This window comes from Acinonyx jubatus, chromosome C2 (genome assembly GCF_027475565.1).
Source record: "Acinonyx jubatus isolate Ajub_Pintada_27869175 chromosome C2, VMU_Ajub_asm_v1.0, whole genome shotgun sequence".
NCBI classification, from domain to species: domain Eukaryota; kingdom Metazoa; phylum Chordata; class Mammalia; order Carnivora; family Felidae; genus Acinonyx; species Acinonyx jubatus.
In genome coordinates this window covers 45,133,330-45,150,651 of record NC_069384.1, presented here as the reverse complement: position 1 = coordinate 45,150,651, position 17,322 = coordinate 45,133,330, and the positions used below count along the sequence as shown (strand labels likewise).

Here is a 17,322-nt window from a genome sequence, read left to right as displayed (position 1 = left end):
ACAAAGTGCTCTGGCAACTGGAGGCATTTTAAAGAAAGAAACAAGAAGTCCACTAAAATAATTATTGAAGAATTGCACTAATTCATTTTTATACCTCTTAATATTAAAATGCAATATATTCATTTAGCCAGTGAAATAAAGTTAGATACTATGTATGAAAAGGTCCTCAAATTCTCCCTCATTAAATTTTAAGTTCTCTAAAGATAAAGAATATATCTTATTTACCTTGTATCACTGTTGCCTAGGACAATGACAAACTAGAGTAGGTGCAGAGAGGTTCAATACATATTCACTGGATGGATAAATTCAGCTTCACTTGGTCTCAGATAATTTACAAATGCTTGACATTAAAACACTAAATATTAAGTTAACACAGCATTAATCTTTTCAGCATAAACAAAGCACACTAGTTGGTATATTGCATATAATGTTTTATTGACAGTGACATATAGTAAAAATTTTATGTATATATTAATTACCCATGGTCCCTTATAAATAAAGTTCTTCCAAGCACAATCATACTGCAAAGTCATATCGTAAACTAAATTTTTAGAAGACAATTTAAAAAATAAAATGCATTAAAGATATTATAAATCATGATGAGATATTGAGATGGCTTATAACTCTGACTTTAAACATTCTAATTACAATCAAATGTAGACCTTTACCAAGAAGTTGGTAATTCTGTGGAAAGAGCCCTTCTGGGGAAAGATTCAATTTTAATATAATTAATGGTCAGAATAGCATACCTGCAGTCCTATGTTCTTAAAAAGCTCATTCAGAGTCCATAAATGCAAGCAGAAGATTATAAAGTATTCTTAGATGCACAAACATCTTTTAAAAATTTGAAGTATTCAATTTGCCTTAAGATACATTCCTTGAATTGAAAATTGTTGAAGTTTCCAAATACTATCTTTTCAGGTCTTCACAGCCTGGATCTGATCTGATAATAAAAACCAAATAAAAAATTATCAGTCTCCACAGGCAAGATCCATTTTCTACAGTAATCCAAATAAATCTATAAAAACACTGTAGAAACGTATGCACACACCAGTTTTTTTAAAAGCACAAACATACTGTAGTTTTTGTTTTTGTCATTGTACATACACATAGTTAAGAGTCAACTAGTTCTCTAAGGCTTGTATGAAAACTAGGAGTCCCTTGCCTCATTTCTTCTTTCTCTTTTCACAAGTAACTGCTTCTAACTCCCTGTTAGGAGATTTAGCTCTGTATCTCTAAATATACTTTTATTCTTCTTCTTAAAATATCAGTTCCTTCAATGTAATATGAGGCTTCAGTTCTCACATACTTCTCTACCCTGCTCCTCTGCAACCCTCATTATACTTCCATTACTCCCATTTTTCTACTATATTAATATAGTCATCAGTATGACTAGGTAAATGCTATTAACAACTGAGACAGGTTGTACCCCCTTCCCTGTTACTCTTTCTTTCTTTTACATTTTGTTTCCTCCATTTTAATAATTGTTCCTCATTCTCCAACCCTGCCTATCTGCTTAATTTTTTAAAGTACTTAACATAAATTCAATCCCACTACTCCCACACTGTTTAAGTGTGGAGTAATGAAACACCATTACATAGCCTATGAATTTCATTCGTATTATGAAATTATTTTGAATTACATAGCCTATGAATTTCACTTTCTTGAAGAAATCTTAGAGTCTTCCAAAACTCTAATCTGGACAAGTTGTTCTCTATGCTTGCCCAGTTATCTTGATATGAGATCTTTCATTATCATTCTAGGATTTCATTATCTTTCATTATCATCCTGAGGATCCATCCCACATACTCTTATTCCTGTTTCGTGGTCTCTTATTTTCTCATCTTGGTTTATTCCCTTGTTTTTTTTAAGAGTATATCTCGCAATGGCCGCCTCAGTAAGAAGTACAGAGGTACATTCTTGAGACTGTGCATGGCTGAATATGTCTTAATGCTACAATCACAATACAATGATACTGCCTGAGCATATAGTTCTTTTATTTTCCCCTTGGACTTTTCCAGGCATTGCCCAATATTTCACAGCTTCCAAATGTTGATGTTTACAAGTCTGATGCTATTTCTGCTTCCTTATCCTTTACATGAAACTTCTTATTTTCTTCCCAGGAAGCTGGTAGGATCTTCCATTGTCTTCAGTGTTGAAATTAAGTAATGATGAGCCTTGGTGTGGGAATATTTTCATCCACTGCATTGGGCTCTCAAGAGGCCTTTGAACTAAAAACTCATCATTTAGTTCTAGAAAATACTGTTTGGTGATTTATTTGATGATTTTTCTCCCTCTTTCTTCTCCCTTTGTTCATTCTAAAACTCCTATTATTTGGATATGGAGCCTTTTTTTTTCTTTCCGATATTTTTTATCTTTTTGCTCTACTTTCTGAGAGAACGCTTCTATTTTATCTTCTTTTTATTGACTTTTCAATTTCTTCTAATATTTTCCAAAAACTTGTTTTTTTTTTTTTTTTCCTTTGGTCCTTTTCAAGTAGTATCCTGGTCATAGTCATGAAAGTAATACCTTTCCTTATCCCTTTGAGGATACTCTAATATATTTTTTGAAATGTTTTCCCTAAATAAAAAGTAATACCTTTTCTTATCCCTTTGAGGATAGTCTAACAGTTTTTTGAAATGTTCTCCTGGGACACCTGGGTGGCTCAGTTGGTTAGGTGTCTGACTTCGGCTCAGGTCATGATCTCTCAGTCCGTGAGTTCTAGCCTGATGTAGGGCTCTGTGCTCACAGCTCAGAGTCTGGAGCCTGCTTTGGATTCTGTGTCTCCCTCTCTCTCTGCCCTTACCCTACACGTGCTCTGCTCTCTCTCTCTCAAAAACAAATAAATCTTTAAAAAAAATTAAATTCTACTTCCACCGATCTGTTTTTTGTTTGTTAATGTTCCATAACTTAAAATGTTTAGGTCCTCAAATGCCTGGTGATCCTTTGTCATCTTCTCATAAGTATGAGTGAACACTATAAACCTGACTGAAGTTTCAATATGTGTGTGAGGCTTGTCAAATGTGGTCTTTATTCTAGTGTAGCTAGCTAAGCCATTTTCTTGGAAATCTTTGATGTTAATACTTGTAGGTCTTTCTCTGGCTGGTCTTATTCCTCAAAGATGACTTTTTATATCCTGCCTACTGCTGGTGTCTTCTGGGAGAAGTAGGAGAAGGAAGAAGAGGATTACAATATTTGGTATCACTCCTCATTTTCAGATCAGCTCTGCCACACAGAGTTGTGCTTGGTGTTCCCCAGTCAAGATATTGTTTGACTCTCTGCAAGAATGAACCTTCAGTCTTTTGTGGGGGCAAGAAAATGTAACTGTTTTCTCTTTTCAGCCTCACCTCATCCTTAGTTCCACTTTCCATCAATAAGCCTTTGAGGGGATCTGAAATGTAAATTGGGATGCTTTCCAGCTGTCCTCAGTGCTAGTTCAGAATTCACCTTTCTCAGGTCTGTTAAGTCATTCAACATGCATCAGGCATCCAGTTTTCAAAATTTGGTTGACATCTTTGTCACTTCCAGTTTTTTGCCCTTGTGGGTTAATGTCTTTAAACAAAAGTCCCCTTTCTGTTAGTGAGATTTGAGAAGGGGAAGAAACTAAGTATGTGTTTATTCCTCCATCTTTCATGGGAATACCCATATGCATAGTTTATAAAAGTCTTATATTAAAAGTTTGGAAGCATTAACTTTTCAATACAGATAAAGTGATAAAATGAGTACATTTCATTAGTCATGCGGAAAAATTTCTTTTTATAAATATCTCATTTGAAAGTTTCAGAGCTAGAAAACAACTGATACCTCTGCAATGGTTTCTATATATTCTTTGATGGTTTTAAAAAATACTTCATAGTCTACTCAGGAGTTCTTGTCTTTGGGCTGTAATATATATGTAATTATCGAGAATCCTTCCAAAAGAGAATGGAATCATGGCACAAAATATGTCATTTAATATTTTACTCAAAACTTTTCAACCTTAAAATAATAAGATTAAATTGTTCATTAAAATGAACCAGAGGCTTTCTTGTTTATCATGCTAGGAAATTTCAGAATTCTGGAAGCAAAATGAAGAGATATAAAAGCAGAATATCTACCCTTCACAGTTAAATTTACATAAAAATAAGTTTGGCTAATAAATTAACAGCTATAGGCACAGACTAGTCTCCAATATTAACTGCTACCTAATTTGCAAAATAGGTTTTTACCTCTTTTTAAATCCAGAGAGATCAAAAGGTAATAAGCTACTTACTATCATACAGGAAAGATGAAAAAAAAAGGATCTCCTATTCATAACCAAGCTGATTACAATTTTTTTTTAATTTTTTAATGTTTTTATTTAATTTTTAGACAGAGAGAGACAGGGCATGAGCAGGGGAGGGGCAGAGAGAGAGGGAGACACAGACTCTGAAGCAGGCTCCAGGCTCTGAGCTGTCAGCACAGAGCCTGACACGGGGCTCGAACTCATGGATTGTGAGATCACGACCTGAGCTGAAGTCGGACGTTCAACCAACTGAGCCACCCAGGATCCCCATACAATTTTTAATCTAGGTATTAAGTTTCTTCCTCTCATAAATAGAGAGTAGTTAGGTGAAAGGGTAAATTTAACATTCATTGGTTTTTTTCTTATGCTAGGCACTTTAACAGAGTGTTTCATTTAACCCATACAATTTTTGACTTTTATTTTTTAATTGTATAGATGACAAAATTATATTCACAAGAAAATAATATAAGATTGTTAATAATTAGTTAATAAGTAGTAGAATAAATCTGCTAGACTCAAAAGCCCAAATGCTTTTCATTACTATTCATGCTCCCTACATACAATAGGGAAACTGCCCACAGAAAACTGCTATAAATGTTACATAAAATAATACGGTAACACAAAGACATAATACTATTTCCAATAGTGTATTCTCCGTACAAAAAGGGAGGTAAGATGCAAAGATTATGAATCAGAAAAATCAAAGACGCAAAAATTAGGTAATTAGACCAGAGTTGGCAAGTGGCACTGCGATGTTGGATCGTTACTGACACCTAGTGGCCTCATTATTGCAGACAATATAAACCGGAAAAAAAAAAAAAAAAAAAGAGAGAGAGAGAGAACTATAATTTATCAACCTGTTTTCAGTACTATGATTTTATGAGCAATAGTAGGGTTTCTCTCTGTGCTATAACTTCACTGTGAGCAATAAGCACTTGTAAAGTAAGAAATCAAGGCTGAAAACATGCTTCTGGCGTCTTCTGTAGAATGTTGCTCTGTAATCTGTTTTACGTGGGAATCAGTCCCATTAAATCATCAGAAGTGTAAACCACTTCTTTATCGCAATCTAAGAAACTAAGTTGGTGTGTTCACAGAAAAATTCCAGTTATTCTGCGAACCATGAGAGGTTCTCAATTATGTTTTACTTAATTGTAAAATATGACTATAATATTCTTTGTAGTTTAATGGTAAATGTCATGTCTACACAAATACAAGACAGAAAAAAAGACAGTCTGTGCACTTTACTTAATACCATACTTTACTAATAACACATAAAAATATTTATCAGATGTACATTTAGTACTCTGAACCAGAGAAAGGTCTCTTTCTGTATGGGCAAGCAGCCTATTCTTAGATTCATGAGGACATGAATAAGAGAAAACAAAACTACACATAACTGGTATTAAAGGGTTAGTGTAGAAGAAATTAAATTTATAGCCACAAGACTACAACTAGAATTAAGAATATTTTGTCATTCACCCTTGCTCAGGGCAGGGAGATTCCTGATAGGAATGATCCTCAGCTCTACTCACAAATGGACAATTTTTGGCCTGACTCTCAGGGTCCCGTAATAAAAAAGACCTACAAAACTTGGTTTTATTCACACCCATTGCTCTGCGTGGGTCACTTCTTTAAGCCATTCCTGTGGTTAGTAAACAACGTAATCTTAGAGGAAATGCTAGATGTTAATTTATTCCTTCATACAGTAAGCCTGTACCAACCTATGACAGCTATTTTGATGAATAACAGAATTGCAATATATAAAACATCAATACAATACCAGTATTTATAACACTAAGTGAGTATTAAAAATTGAGTAAGGGTGCCTGGGCGGTTAAGTGTCTGACTCCTGATTTCAGGTCAGGTCATGATCTCACAGGTTCGTGAGTTCAAGCCCCATGTCAGGCTCTGCGCTGACACTGCAGAGCCTGCTTGGGATTCTCTTCTCTTGTCTCTCTCTCTCTCTGCCCTCCCCACCTCAAAAAAAAAAAAAAAAAGAAAAAGAAAAAGTTGTATAAACATGCTATGTATAAATGGAGCTATACATAGAATTCAGCATGATTCTTAAAAGATATATGCCATGCAAACTTACTTTTTAAATATTGACAGTAAGGCCTAAAATTTGTCCCAAATTTCAAGTGTGCTTCTATTACTACATATGATAGAAATTTGTTGCCATAAATTATAATTATTTTCTAGAGTTATCATATATATTGAATTGTAAAGATGCAAATACTTTATTTAAATAAACCCTTTAGAAAAATGTAATAGAAGTAAATGTAGCAAGGTACTGGATACTTACTGTATTGTTTTTTCTGACAGCAGAAATAAATGGAAACAAGAGGGAGAAAGGCTATGATATAACAAAAATGAAATGTAAAAGGAGGAAAAAAATGTGAATGGAATGGAAATAAAGGCTGAAAATGCACAGTGTTTTGTGATGTACCTTGAAGCCAGTCTACACCTTCTTGCAATCCTTCTCCTTTTATGGCGTCACTAGCACTGAAATAAAATCCATAAGAAACATATCCATTTCACTACATCATAGAACATAAGAATAAATAATTATAATTTTGCTATATGGCAAATTATTATATTCTAGTAACATATCTGAGCAAAGCTGGTTAAGCACTGAAACTGAATATACATAGGAAATAAAAGTCTAAGTGCTCAGGAAGAAGACATGATAAAATTATTCATAATTTATATAGACATTTGAAAAAGTATATCACTAAAAAATTATTATTCTACTTGCCCAGTCCTAGTGACTCAAGAGCATTTATTTATTAGAAATGTTTGACTTCGGTTACAATTTAGCCACATGATGGAGTGGCTTTATTTGAAATGGAATTTGGTATCTGTAAGGTAGAAACCTATGATTATAACTTTGGTAAAGTGGCAGAATAAAAAAATCTCAGATTTCAACCATACTCTTATACCTACTGGCTTCAGGAACCTGGATTGATTACTTAACTCTCTGTCTCAGTTTTAGCATCTATAAAATGATGGTAAATTGACTAACATAATAAAAGGTAGAGGATTTTTATAGTATCAGATCACCTTTTTCAAAGACATGGACTGACAGCATTTAGTATAAACAATTAGATTTTCTGAATGATTAGGGTTCCTTTTAACTGTGCTGAAGCAAGATTTAAAAATGTACCTAACTACCTAAAATAATTAGATGCTAATAAAATCAGAAATTACTTCCAAGGCATTACTTATTAGATTACAAATATGACTTATCATAGAATTATTTTTTAAATAGAAAGAAACCAACAGCATTGATACATAATTATTCAAAGCAAATTATAAATTATCCGTATCAGTAGCAAAACATCAGTAACTGAAATGCTTAAATCAAGAAAGATCAGTGTGTTGATTTTTATCACACATCTATAGTCCCAAACAAGACTATAGTCCCAACCAAACAAATAATACAATGGAAAAACTTTCCCCCTTTACTGGAGATGTTAATACTGTACTAAAAACCTTGCATCTTTTCCTAATAATTCCCAAATGTATGAACTCTACCTCTCCTTTTGAACACGTCATCAGGTCTATAACTAGAAAAAAAGCCAAAGTTTTTACCATGTCTTACAAGGCCCAATGGGATATGGTCCCTAGCTATTTCTCAATGGCCCCATCTCCTATAATTTCCCCCTAGATTTCTGTTCCAGCCAGCCTGGACTTCTTGCCATTCCTGGAACACACCAGGCACATTCTCACCTAAGAGACTTTTCACTTGGCTGGTCTCTCTGTCTGGAAAGCTATTCCTCCAAGCCTTCGCATGAATTGCACCCTGACTTCAATTAGATCTCGCAGAGAGAGCACTTCTTATTATTCTCTCTCTTATTATCCTACTTTACTTTTCTTCATCCTTCCAGCTGACATTTTATATACTTATTTATCTGTTTCGTTATCTGTTGCCCTCAAAAGAGAGTAAATAAGCAAATACATATTGTGCCAGGGACTTGGTCAAAGAACACACAAGAAGAATATTAACAAAATCAGACCCTGAAAATCAGAGTTGACTACCTGTTTAGTACAACGATGAAAACCAATGATTAAACCACAGAATTTTCCTATAATTTTCCAGGCTATGTTTCTCTATAATCTCTTGTTTATTGCCCAGTAAATTTACTTGTACCTAAGGCAAGAGAGATACAATATTTTATCTCCATATTATTGTTACCTTTATCTGTAAAACAGGAAATAAAAATAACTGTATTTTCAATTTTTTACATGCTTTAAAGAAAATAGCAAAAAATAAAAAAAAAACTTAACAAATGAAACACTAATTAGAACTTAGTGAGGTATTTTTTGAATTAAGAAGTCAATATTATAGATAAATTTCTTCTGTAAGTTATATAGAAAATATAGAAGCAGGCAATATAATACTCCACATCATTACAATGTCAGGATGTTACTTTTTCTCTCAGTGAGAAATATTTAGGTGTCACAACTGAATAAATAAATCTATTAAAATTCAATCACTGATTATTTTAAGTAGAAAGATTTTTTCCATTTGCAAAGTAAATTTCTATTCCAAAATTAAAAGTAGGACTATATCTTTTACTAATTTAGACACAGATTTCTTAATGTACTTCCTATCAAAACAGTCCCAACACTTAATACAATGCAAAAATTGAAAATTATTTTACTTTAGATATTATCAATTTAGGTATAATTTAAAGAAATACAATGTTTCTAGCTTAAGATATTTCTTTACCTAAAATCCCTCTTTTCTTTACCAACCAAATACCACAGAACCTCAAATCCAACTCAAAAGACATTTAGTAAAATTGACTCTCCCTCTGATTTCAAAGTAAGGAGGGTTTTACTCAAGATATGCAGTGTTTTGCTCCTGGGTAGAGATGCTGTTGGCCCTGAGTACTGAGGCATTTTAAGGGCTTTTTCAAGCTCTCTTTTATACTGTTCCTTTTTCAGAATGAAGGTTAGTTCTAAAAATTCTTTTCTGAGCTCTACTATCTCCTTGTTCATACTCTGTTTCTCCTTCTAGAGGCAGTAGATTTCTCTGCCTCTGTTAGGCCTTTCTCCATAAAAACCTTCTTTAAAAAAAGGGAAACTGGAAAGAGAAGGACATCTTGCAGCAGGAGAAGGTAGGTGGGTGGACAGAAGGAAGCTTAAATTAATGTAAGGCCGGCACTAAAACACTAATATATCACTTCTGGTAATCCTTATTGGAATATTTTGGAGGAAAGACACACTGGAGTTAAATGTATCAATAAGAAACCGCTTTCCAAATAAACGCTGAATAATAATGTCAGATACTAATTATTGCAGAGTTCAATTTTATTAGTATGTCCAAATGAAATGTTTATTCCCATTTCTATATACTCATATAAACCAAAATTTGTTGTGTACATACTAAGTACCTGGCACTATTATTATTCTAGGGGTTACAGAGTGAATAAAACTGATAAAATCCAAGCTCTCATGGTGCTAATGCACTAGTATGAGAAGATGGACTATAAAAGAAGCAATACCCAGATAAGACATTGCAATAGAAATATAAAGCAAAGTGTGAAAAAACAAGGTACAGAGGTAAGATATAGTAATATTCTGGAAGGTTATCAGGAGGGGTCTCTCTCCTGAAGGAGGTATAATAGCAAGTCAGGAAAATTATTTTGGATAAAAGGAGTAACACGTGCAAATGTTCTTATGGGATTGTAGACGGCTGATACAATGTGCAGAAGGAAATCAGTGTGGTTGAAATGGGGTGAGTAAGTGGGCTAAATTATTCTTTTAAAGAGTCGTTTATATTTTTCTATCCCTAAAAAGATTTTAAAAGTTTTTTTTTTTCTAAGACTTACTTAGTTAAATAATCTCTACACCCAAAGTGGGACTCAAACTCACAACCCCAAGATGAAGAATCACATGCTCCACCAACTGAGCTAGCCAGGTGCCCCAAGATTTGAAAATATTTTAACAATAATATATTCATGAGCACTTGCACTGACACAATTCTATACAACAAAATCCCTAGCTTATATCCTATCATGTTACGTCACTTACACGATAAGCTTGGCAAAGAAAAATTGAAGCTCAGAGATTTTTTTCAGAATGATAAAATGAAAAGTAAGTATAAAACTTTACCAAATGTGCCATGGTTTATCTTTGATGTTCTCTAAACACAGCAGTTGAGACACTTTTACAGATGTTACTGAATCTCTAAGATCCATTTTGTTTGCAAAGAATAAGATTGGTATTCGGCGGTGCTTAATATCTAAAAGAGAAAATAAGACGATCATCACACCTCCAGCTTTTTGGTCCTTCCCCCCAAATTCTTAAAACTAAAATTCACTAAAACTGTTTTCCAACCTCTTCTTTCTATATCGAACATACACAAACATTTGAAGACATGTACTGTCAGGCATGTATTTGAATGATAGGAGAATTAAAAACAAACGAACAAACAAACAAACAAAAAACCTTTCTTCTTAAGACTACCTGCCCTCTGGTTGGAGCTTTAAAACAAAGATGAGTGAGGTGGGAGTTGGGGCTCGTTAAGCAGCTACTGAGCAGCACCTGCAAAGGGGTTAAATATTTTGTTTTTATTGTCAGTAGAAAGGAGGCAAACTTCAATGAAGTAGAAGATAAACTAGATCTTGATTTTAGATTTTAGTCACAGTTTTCAGGTAACAAGCTGGATATTTTAACAAGATATTTTTTTACCTTGTTACAATTTTGGAAATATTTTCAGTTTTGAATAGAGAACACCTTTAAATAGTTCAAAATTCAGAAGACACAACATGGTATACAGCAAAAGAATCTCCCTCCCACCTGTCCCAGGCTATCCACTTGTCCTCTCTAGAAGAGTTAACCCATATTACCTATTTCTTGGCATCTTTTTAGAAATATTTGCAAACAATTATTATACATTATTCTTGATACAGATAGTAGCACACTATTCAGTTTTATATATTTTGCTTTTCATTTAATTTCATATCTTGAAGACCATCCCATATCAGTACATAATGAGCAGTTTCTTCACTACTTTAACAGTTGCAGAATACTGTCTGTTAGTACTATGTGCCATAATTTGTATAATCTGTTCCTAGTGAGATATATTTGTGTTGTTGCCAATTTTTAAAACTATAAACAATGCTGAAATGAATAAAAGTGTACACAGCAAATTTTGCACATAAGCCAGCATGTTTATAGATTAAATATGAGAAGTAGAGTTGCTGGTGAAAGGATACGTAAATTGCCATTTTGACAGTGATTACTGAAAGGCTTTTCCTTAAAAATTGTATCAATTTATACTTCAACAACAATGGATAAGAATTAATGTTTCCAGTGCCCTTGCAACAAGAGTGTTATCAAACTTGTTGATCTTTTCTATATGACAGGGGATAGGTAAAAAGTACTACCAGAATATGTTTACTTTGTTTTGAGAAAGGTCAAGAATTTTTCTATATATTCAAAGGATATTTCTATTTCGTCTTTTATGAACTATCTTACCCTATCCTTTCCCCATTTTTCTAGTAAGTTTTTATTTTCTTATTGATTTGTAGGAACACAACAAGTAGTAAGGGAAAAAGTCCTCTAGCTATGATATAAACTGCAAATATTTCCCCTTGCTTTACATTTGCCTTTGACTTCTCATGATTTCTTCCAAGTGAAAACTTTTTAAATAGTAAAATTCATCAATCTTTTCTTTTAGGATTCTGGGTTCTGTGTTATAGTTAGAAAGGTCTCCTCTTGCCCTGTAATTTTATTTTATTTATTTTATTTTATTTTATTTTATTTTATTTTATTTTATTTTATTTTATTTTATTTTATTTTATTTTACTTTATTTTATTTTATTTTACTTTATTTTATTTTACTTTATTTTATTTTTTGCCCTGTAATTATTTTAAACTTCTCCCATACTTCTCCCATAGTTTCTTCTACTGCTGTAAAGCTGTGATTTTTACATTTAAATATTTAGTCCAGCTAGAATTTACCCTGGAACAGAGAATGTCAGAATGGATAAAAAGAAGTTAGACATATCTATATGATGTTTACAAGACACACACTTGGAACATAAGGACACAAACAAGCTGGGAGGAAAAGGATAGAAAAACATTATGCACACATGTAAATGTAAGAAAACGCACATGGCTACACTACTATCAGAAAAAGTAGTGTTCCGGGTGCCTGGGTGGCTCAGTCGGTTAAGCGGCTGACTTTGGCTCAGGTCATGATCTCAAGGTCAGTGAGTTCAAGCCCCGCGTCGGGCTCTGTGCTGACAGCTCAGAGCCTGGAGCCTGTTTCAGATTCTGTGTCTCCCTCTCTCTGACCCTCCCCCGTTCATGCTCTGCCTCTCTCTGTCTCAAAAATAAATGTCAAAAAAAAGATTAAAAAAAAAAAGTAGTGTTCAAGATGAAGGGTATTAAAGAAAAAGACCACATTTTTTGGTTATTGTTGTTCTCCGTGCAGTTTACTTTATGTCAGTGTTTTTTAAGTTTTTGTTTAAATTTGTTAATTAATATACAGTGAAATATCAGTTTCAGGTGTACAATGCAGTGATACCACACTTCATACATCACCTGGTTCTCATCACAAGTATACTCCTTAATCCTTATCACTTATTTAACCCATCCCCCCTACCTCCCTTCTGGTAACTATCAGTTTGTTCTTTATAGTTAAGAGTCTGTTTCTTAGTTTGCCCCTCTCTCTCTGAAAAATGCAGGCATTTAAAAATTATAAAAGTGTTGATCGTTTACTCAAGAGGACAAAACAATATTAAATGCATATGTATCTAATAAATAAGCTTCCAAATATATAATGCAAACTTTGACAGTATTAAAGGGAAATATAAAGAAATCCACAATCATAGGTGGATACTTCAAGGCCCCTCTCTCAGAAATTGATAGAATAGACAAAAAAGATCACTAAGAATGTATAAGATGTGAACACTATCTATCAACTGACATTTACAGACCCTTCACCCAACAACAGCAAAATACATATTTTACTTAATTGCAGATGGAAGAGTCACCAAGCTAGACCATACACGTTGGGCCATATATTCCTAAGGATGAAATCATACAGAATATGTTATTCCATCAAATGGAATTAAGTTAGAAATCAATAACAAAAAGAAACCTCGAAAATTCTCAAATATTTGGGAAATTAAATATAATTTATATTTATATATTTTATATTTATATTATATATATAAATATATATTATATACATATATAATATATATATAATATATATATGTTATATATATTTATATATTATATATAATATATGTTATATATATTTATATATATATTTATATATTATATAATATATAATATATGTTATATATATTTATAAATATATATTTATATATATAATATATATATTATATATATATATTTATATATTTATAAATATATATATTTATATATATATTTATATATTATATATTATATATATATATTTATATATATTATGTTATATATATTATATATTATAAATATATATATAAATATATATATTTATATATATATTATAAATATATATATTTATATATAATATATATTTATATATTATATATAATATATAATATATGTTATATATATTTATATATTATATATTATATATATTATATATATGTTTATATATATATTTATATATTATATATATATTATATATATTTATATTATATATGTTATATATATTTATATATTTATATATTATATATATATTTATATATATATTATATATTTATATATTATATATATGTTATATATATTTATATATATATGTATTTATATATATTGTATATATATACATTATATATATGTTATATATATTTATATATTATATATATTTATATTATAAATATATATTATTATATTTATATATTTTAATATATATTTATATATTAAATATAATTTATATTTATATATTTATATTATATTAAATATAATAAATAATCTAAGGGTCAAAAAAGAATTCACAAGGTAAGTTAGAAAATACTTTAAATAATAAAACAAACATATCAAAATTTGTGACATGTAGGGATGCCTGGCTGGCTCAGTCTATTGAGCATCCAACTCTTGGTTTTGGCTCAGGTCATGATCTCACAGTTTGTGGGTTCGAGCCCTGAATCAGGCTCTGGGCAGACCCGACTCAGCTTCAGATTCTCTCTCTCTCTCTGTCCCTCACCTACTTTCTCTTTCTTTCAAAATAAATAAATAAACTTAAAAAAATTGTTTCCAACTGAAAAAGGTAATAAACACTGAAATACAATGTAAGTATAGAATTTTCATAATAAAACAAAGAGCAAAAATTAACAAAAATTTTAAAAAGACAAACCATCAGAGGAAATTAACAAAGCCAGAGTTCTTAAAAAGTTAATATAATCAATATACTCTTTAAAAGATTGAGCAAGAAAAAACTGAGGAAACATAAATTATCAATATCAGAAATGAAGGAAGATACATAGATCTTATAGACATTAAGAGGATAGTGAGAGGATATTATAAACAGTTTTATGCCAGTAAACCTGACAATGTAGATAAATTTAAAAATATGGTCATAAATTACCAAAAGTGACCCAAGGAGATATACAAAACTCTAACAGATTTATATCATTTTAGGAAATTTAACTCATAATTCATAGTCTCCCTACTCCCTGACACTCCTTGCACACACACAAAATCCCAACCCAGATGACTTCATTGGTATATTCTATCTAACACTTAGGGAAGAAATAATACCAACTCTATCCAACCCAAAAAATAAAATAAAAAGGGAAAGAGTAAATACTTTCTAACTCATTTTATGAGGCCTCTATAACCTTGATGACTAGAGCATTTTAAGAAAGGTATAAACCAAAAAACCTCATGAGCACAAAAACAAAAATCTTTAGTAAAATGTCAGCAAATCCAATTCAATGATATATAAAGAGGTTAATAATCAATGGTCAAATGAGGTTTAATCCAGAAACGTAAGTTTGGTTTAATATATGTGAATCATACTATCATTGCAATAGATGTAGAAAAAGCATTTGGTAAACTATAACATGAGTTTACGATGGAACCTTTTGGAAAATTAGGAATAACAGAAAATTTCCTTGACCTAATAAGGAAAGATATAAGCAAACCCTACTGAGCACATACTTAATGATAAAATGTTGGATGCAAAGAATGGGAGTAAGACATAGAAACAACATAAGTGTCTATCAATGGATGAATGACCAAGTTAGTGAATAACATAAGCTTGAACTATGCAGGTCCACTTATACATGCCTTTTTTTTTTTTTCAATAAATATATTGAAAATTTTTTGGAGATTCGCCAACAATTTGCAAAAATCTGTAAACAAATCATGTAGCCCAGAAACAGAGAAGAAAAATTAAGAAAAGGTTAGGTATCTCATGAATGCATAAGATACATATAGATACAAGATGAATTTATCATTTAATATCATAAAAGATATAAAATCTATTATAAAAAGTTAAAATTCATCAAAATTTACATGTACATAAACCAAACATGGCAGCATTCAGTTAAGAGATATGCAAACAAATGTAAAGATGCAGTATTAATTCATAACTGCATAAAATTAACTGCAACACATACTGTATCACTGAGATAATTTCAAAGTCATCTCCTCCACCTATTGCAGTGAGCTTAAGTGTTGAAAGTATCTGTTTAAAATGCTATTTGACCCTAATCATCTCTATGTGAATTCTTCTCTCCAGTAAATCGTGTATCACAGTAAAAGTTATCTCTTACAGTTCTCACATATTTTTTCACCTTAGTTTGTGCAATACCGTAAACCTTGAATTATATGGCACCCATACAAAGTCCCACCAGTCATCCTGGAAGTGAAAGAAGCAAAGAAAAGTTATGACGTTACAAGAAAAAGTTGAATTGCTTGATATGTACCATAGATTGAGGTCTGAATCTGTGGATGCCTGACATTTCAAGGTAAATGATTCCAGTATAAGGACCAACATAAAAAAAAAAAGAAAAGGAAATTCATGAAGCCATTGCTGCAGTTATGCCAGCAGGCATGAAAACCTTGCACATTTCATGAAATGCCTTTTCATCTTGTATTGAAAATGTAGCTTTTATGTGAGTGCAGGATTGCTATAAGAAAGGCATCCCTATAGACTCTAACATGATACAAGAAAAAGTGAAGTTATTATGTGAACATAAAGCAAAAGGAAAGTGGAGGATTTAGTGCTAATAAAAGATAGTCTGATGGGGCTCCTGGGTGGCTCAGTTGGTTGAGTGTCTGACTTCGGCTGAGGTCATGATCTTGCAGTCCATGAGTTCAAGCCCTGCGTCAGGCTCTGTGCTGACAGCTTGGAGCCTGGAGCCTGCTTCAAATTCTGTGTCTCCCTCTCTCTCTGCCCCTCCCCCACTCATGCTTGCTCTCTCTCTCACTCTCTCTCTCTCTTCCTATCTCTCTCTGTCAAAAATAAATAAAAACATTAAAAATTTTTTTTAAAATAAAAGATGGCCTGATAATTTTAGAAAGAGATTTGGCTTGGGGCTCCTGGGTGGCGCAGTCGGTTAAGCGTCCGACTTCAGCCAGGTCACGATCTCGCGGTCCGTGAGTTCGAGCCCCGCGTCAGGCTCTGGGCTGATGGCTCAGAGCCTGGAGCCTGTTTCCGATTCTGTGTCTCCCTCTCTCTCTGCCCCTCCCCCGTTCATGCTCTGTCTCTCTCTGTCCCAAAAATAAATAAATGTTGAAAAAAAAAAAAAAAAGAAAAAGAAAGAGATTTGGCTTAAAATGTATCAAGATAACAGGAGAAGTAGCTTCTGCCAACCAAAAGGTAGCAGACAGTCTCCAGATGCCTTTAAGGAAATCATTGAGGAAAAAGGATATCCACCTGACCAGGTTTTTAATGCAGGTGAAAGTGCCCTACTTGGGGCGGGGGGAGTCACAAAGGGCATTTATTAGTAAGGAAGAGTGGCAAGCACCAGGATTTAGGACAGGAAGAAAGTAGGAAAAAGGTAAGACTTAACCATTTCTTTTTTTTTTTTTAATATTTTTTTTAGTGTTTTATTTATTTTTGAGACACAGAGAGACAGAAC

At 32.3% G+C, this 17,322-nt stretch overlaps 1 protein-coding gene across 1 annotated transcript in view; it reads right to left on the bottom strand.

Moving 5' to 3' along the window:
• Positions 1-414: 414 nt before the first annotated feature.
• The window catches only part of ARL6 (ADP ribosylation factor like GTPase 6), a 41,181-nt gene continuing 24,273 nt past the window's right edge, over positions 415-17,322 (bottom strand). The window contains exons 6-8 of the mRNA XM_015080836.3: positions 10,385-10,514; positions 6,711-6,766; positions 415-943 (exon numbers count right to left, since the gene is read on the bottom strand). Coding sequence (XP_014936322.1) covers positions 918-943; positions 6,711-6,766; positions 10,385-10,514 — 212 coding nt within the window. The 3' untranslated portion in view covers positions 415-917. The remainder of the gene's footprint in view (positions 944-6,710; positions 6,767-10,384; positions 10,515-17,322) is intronic.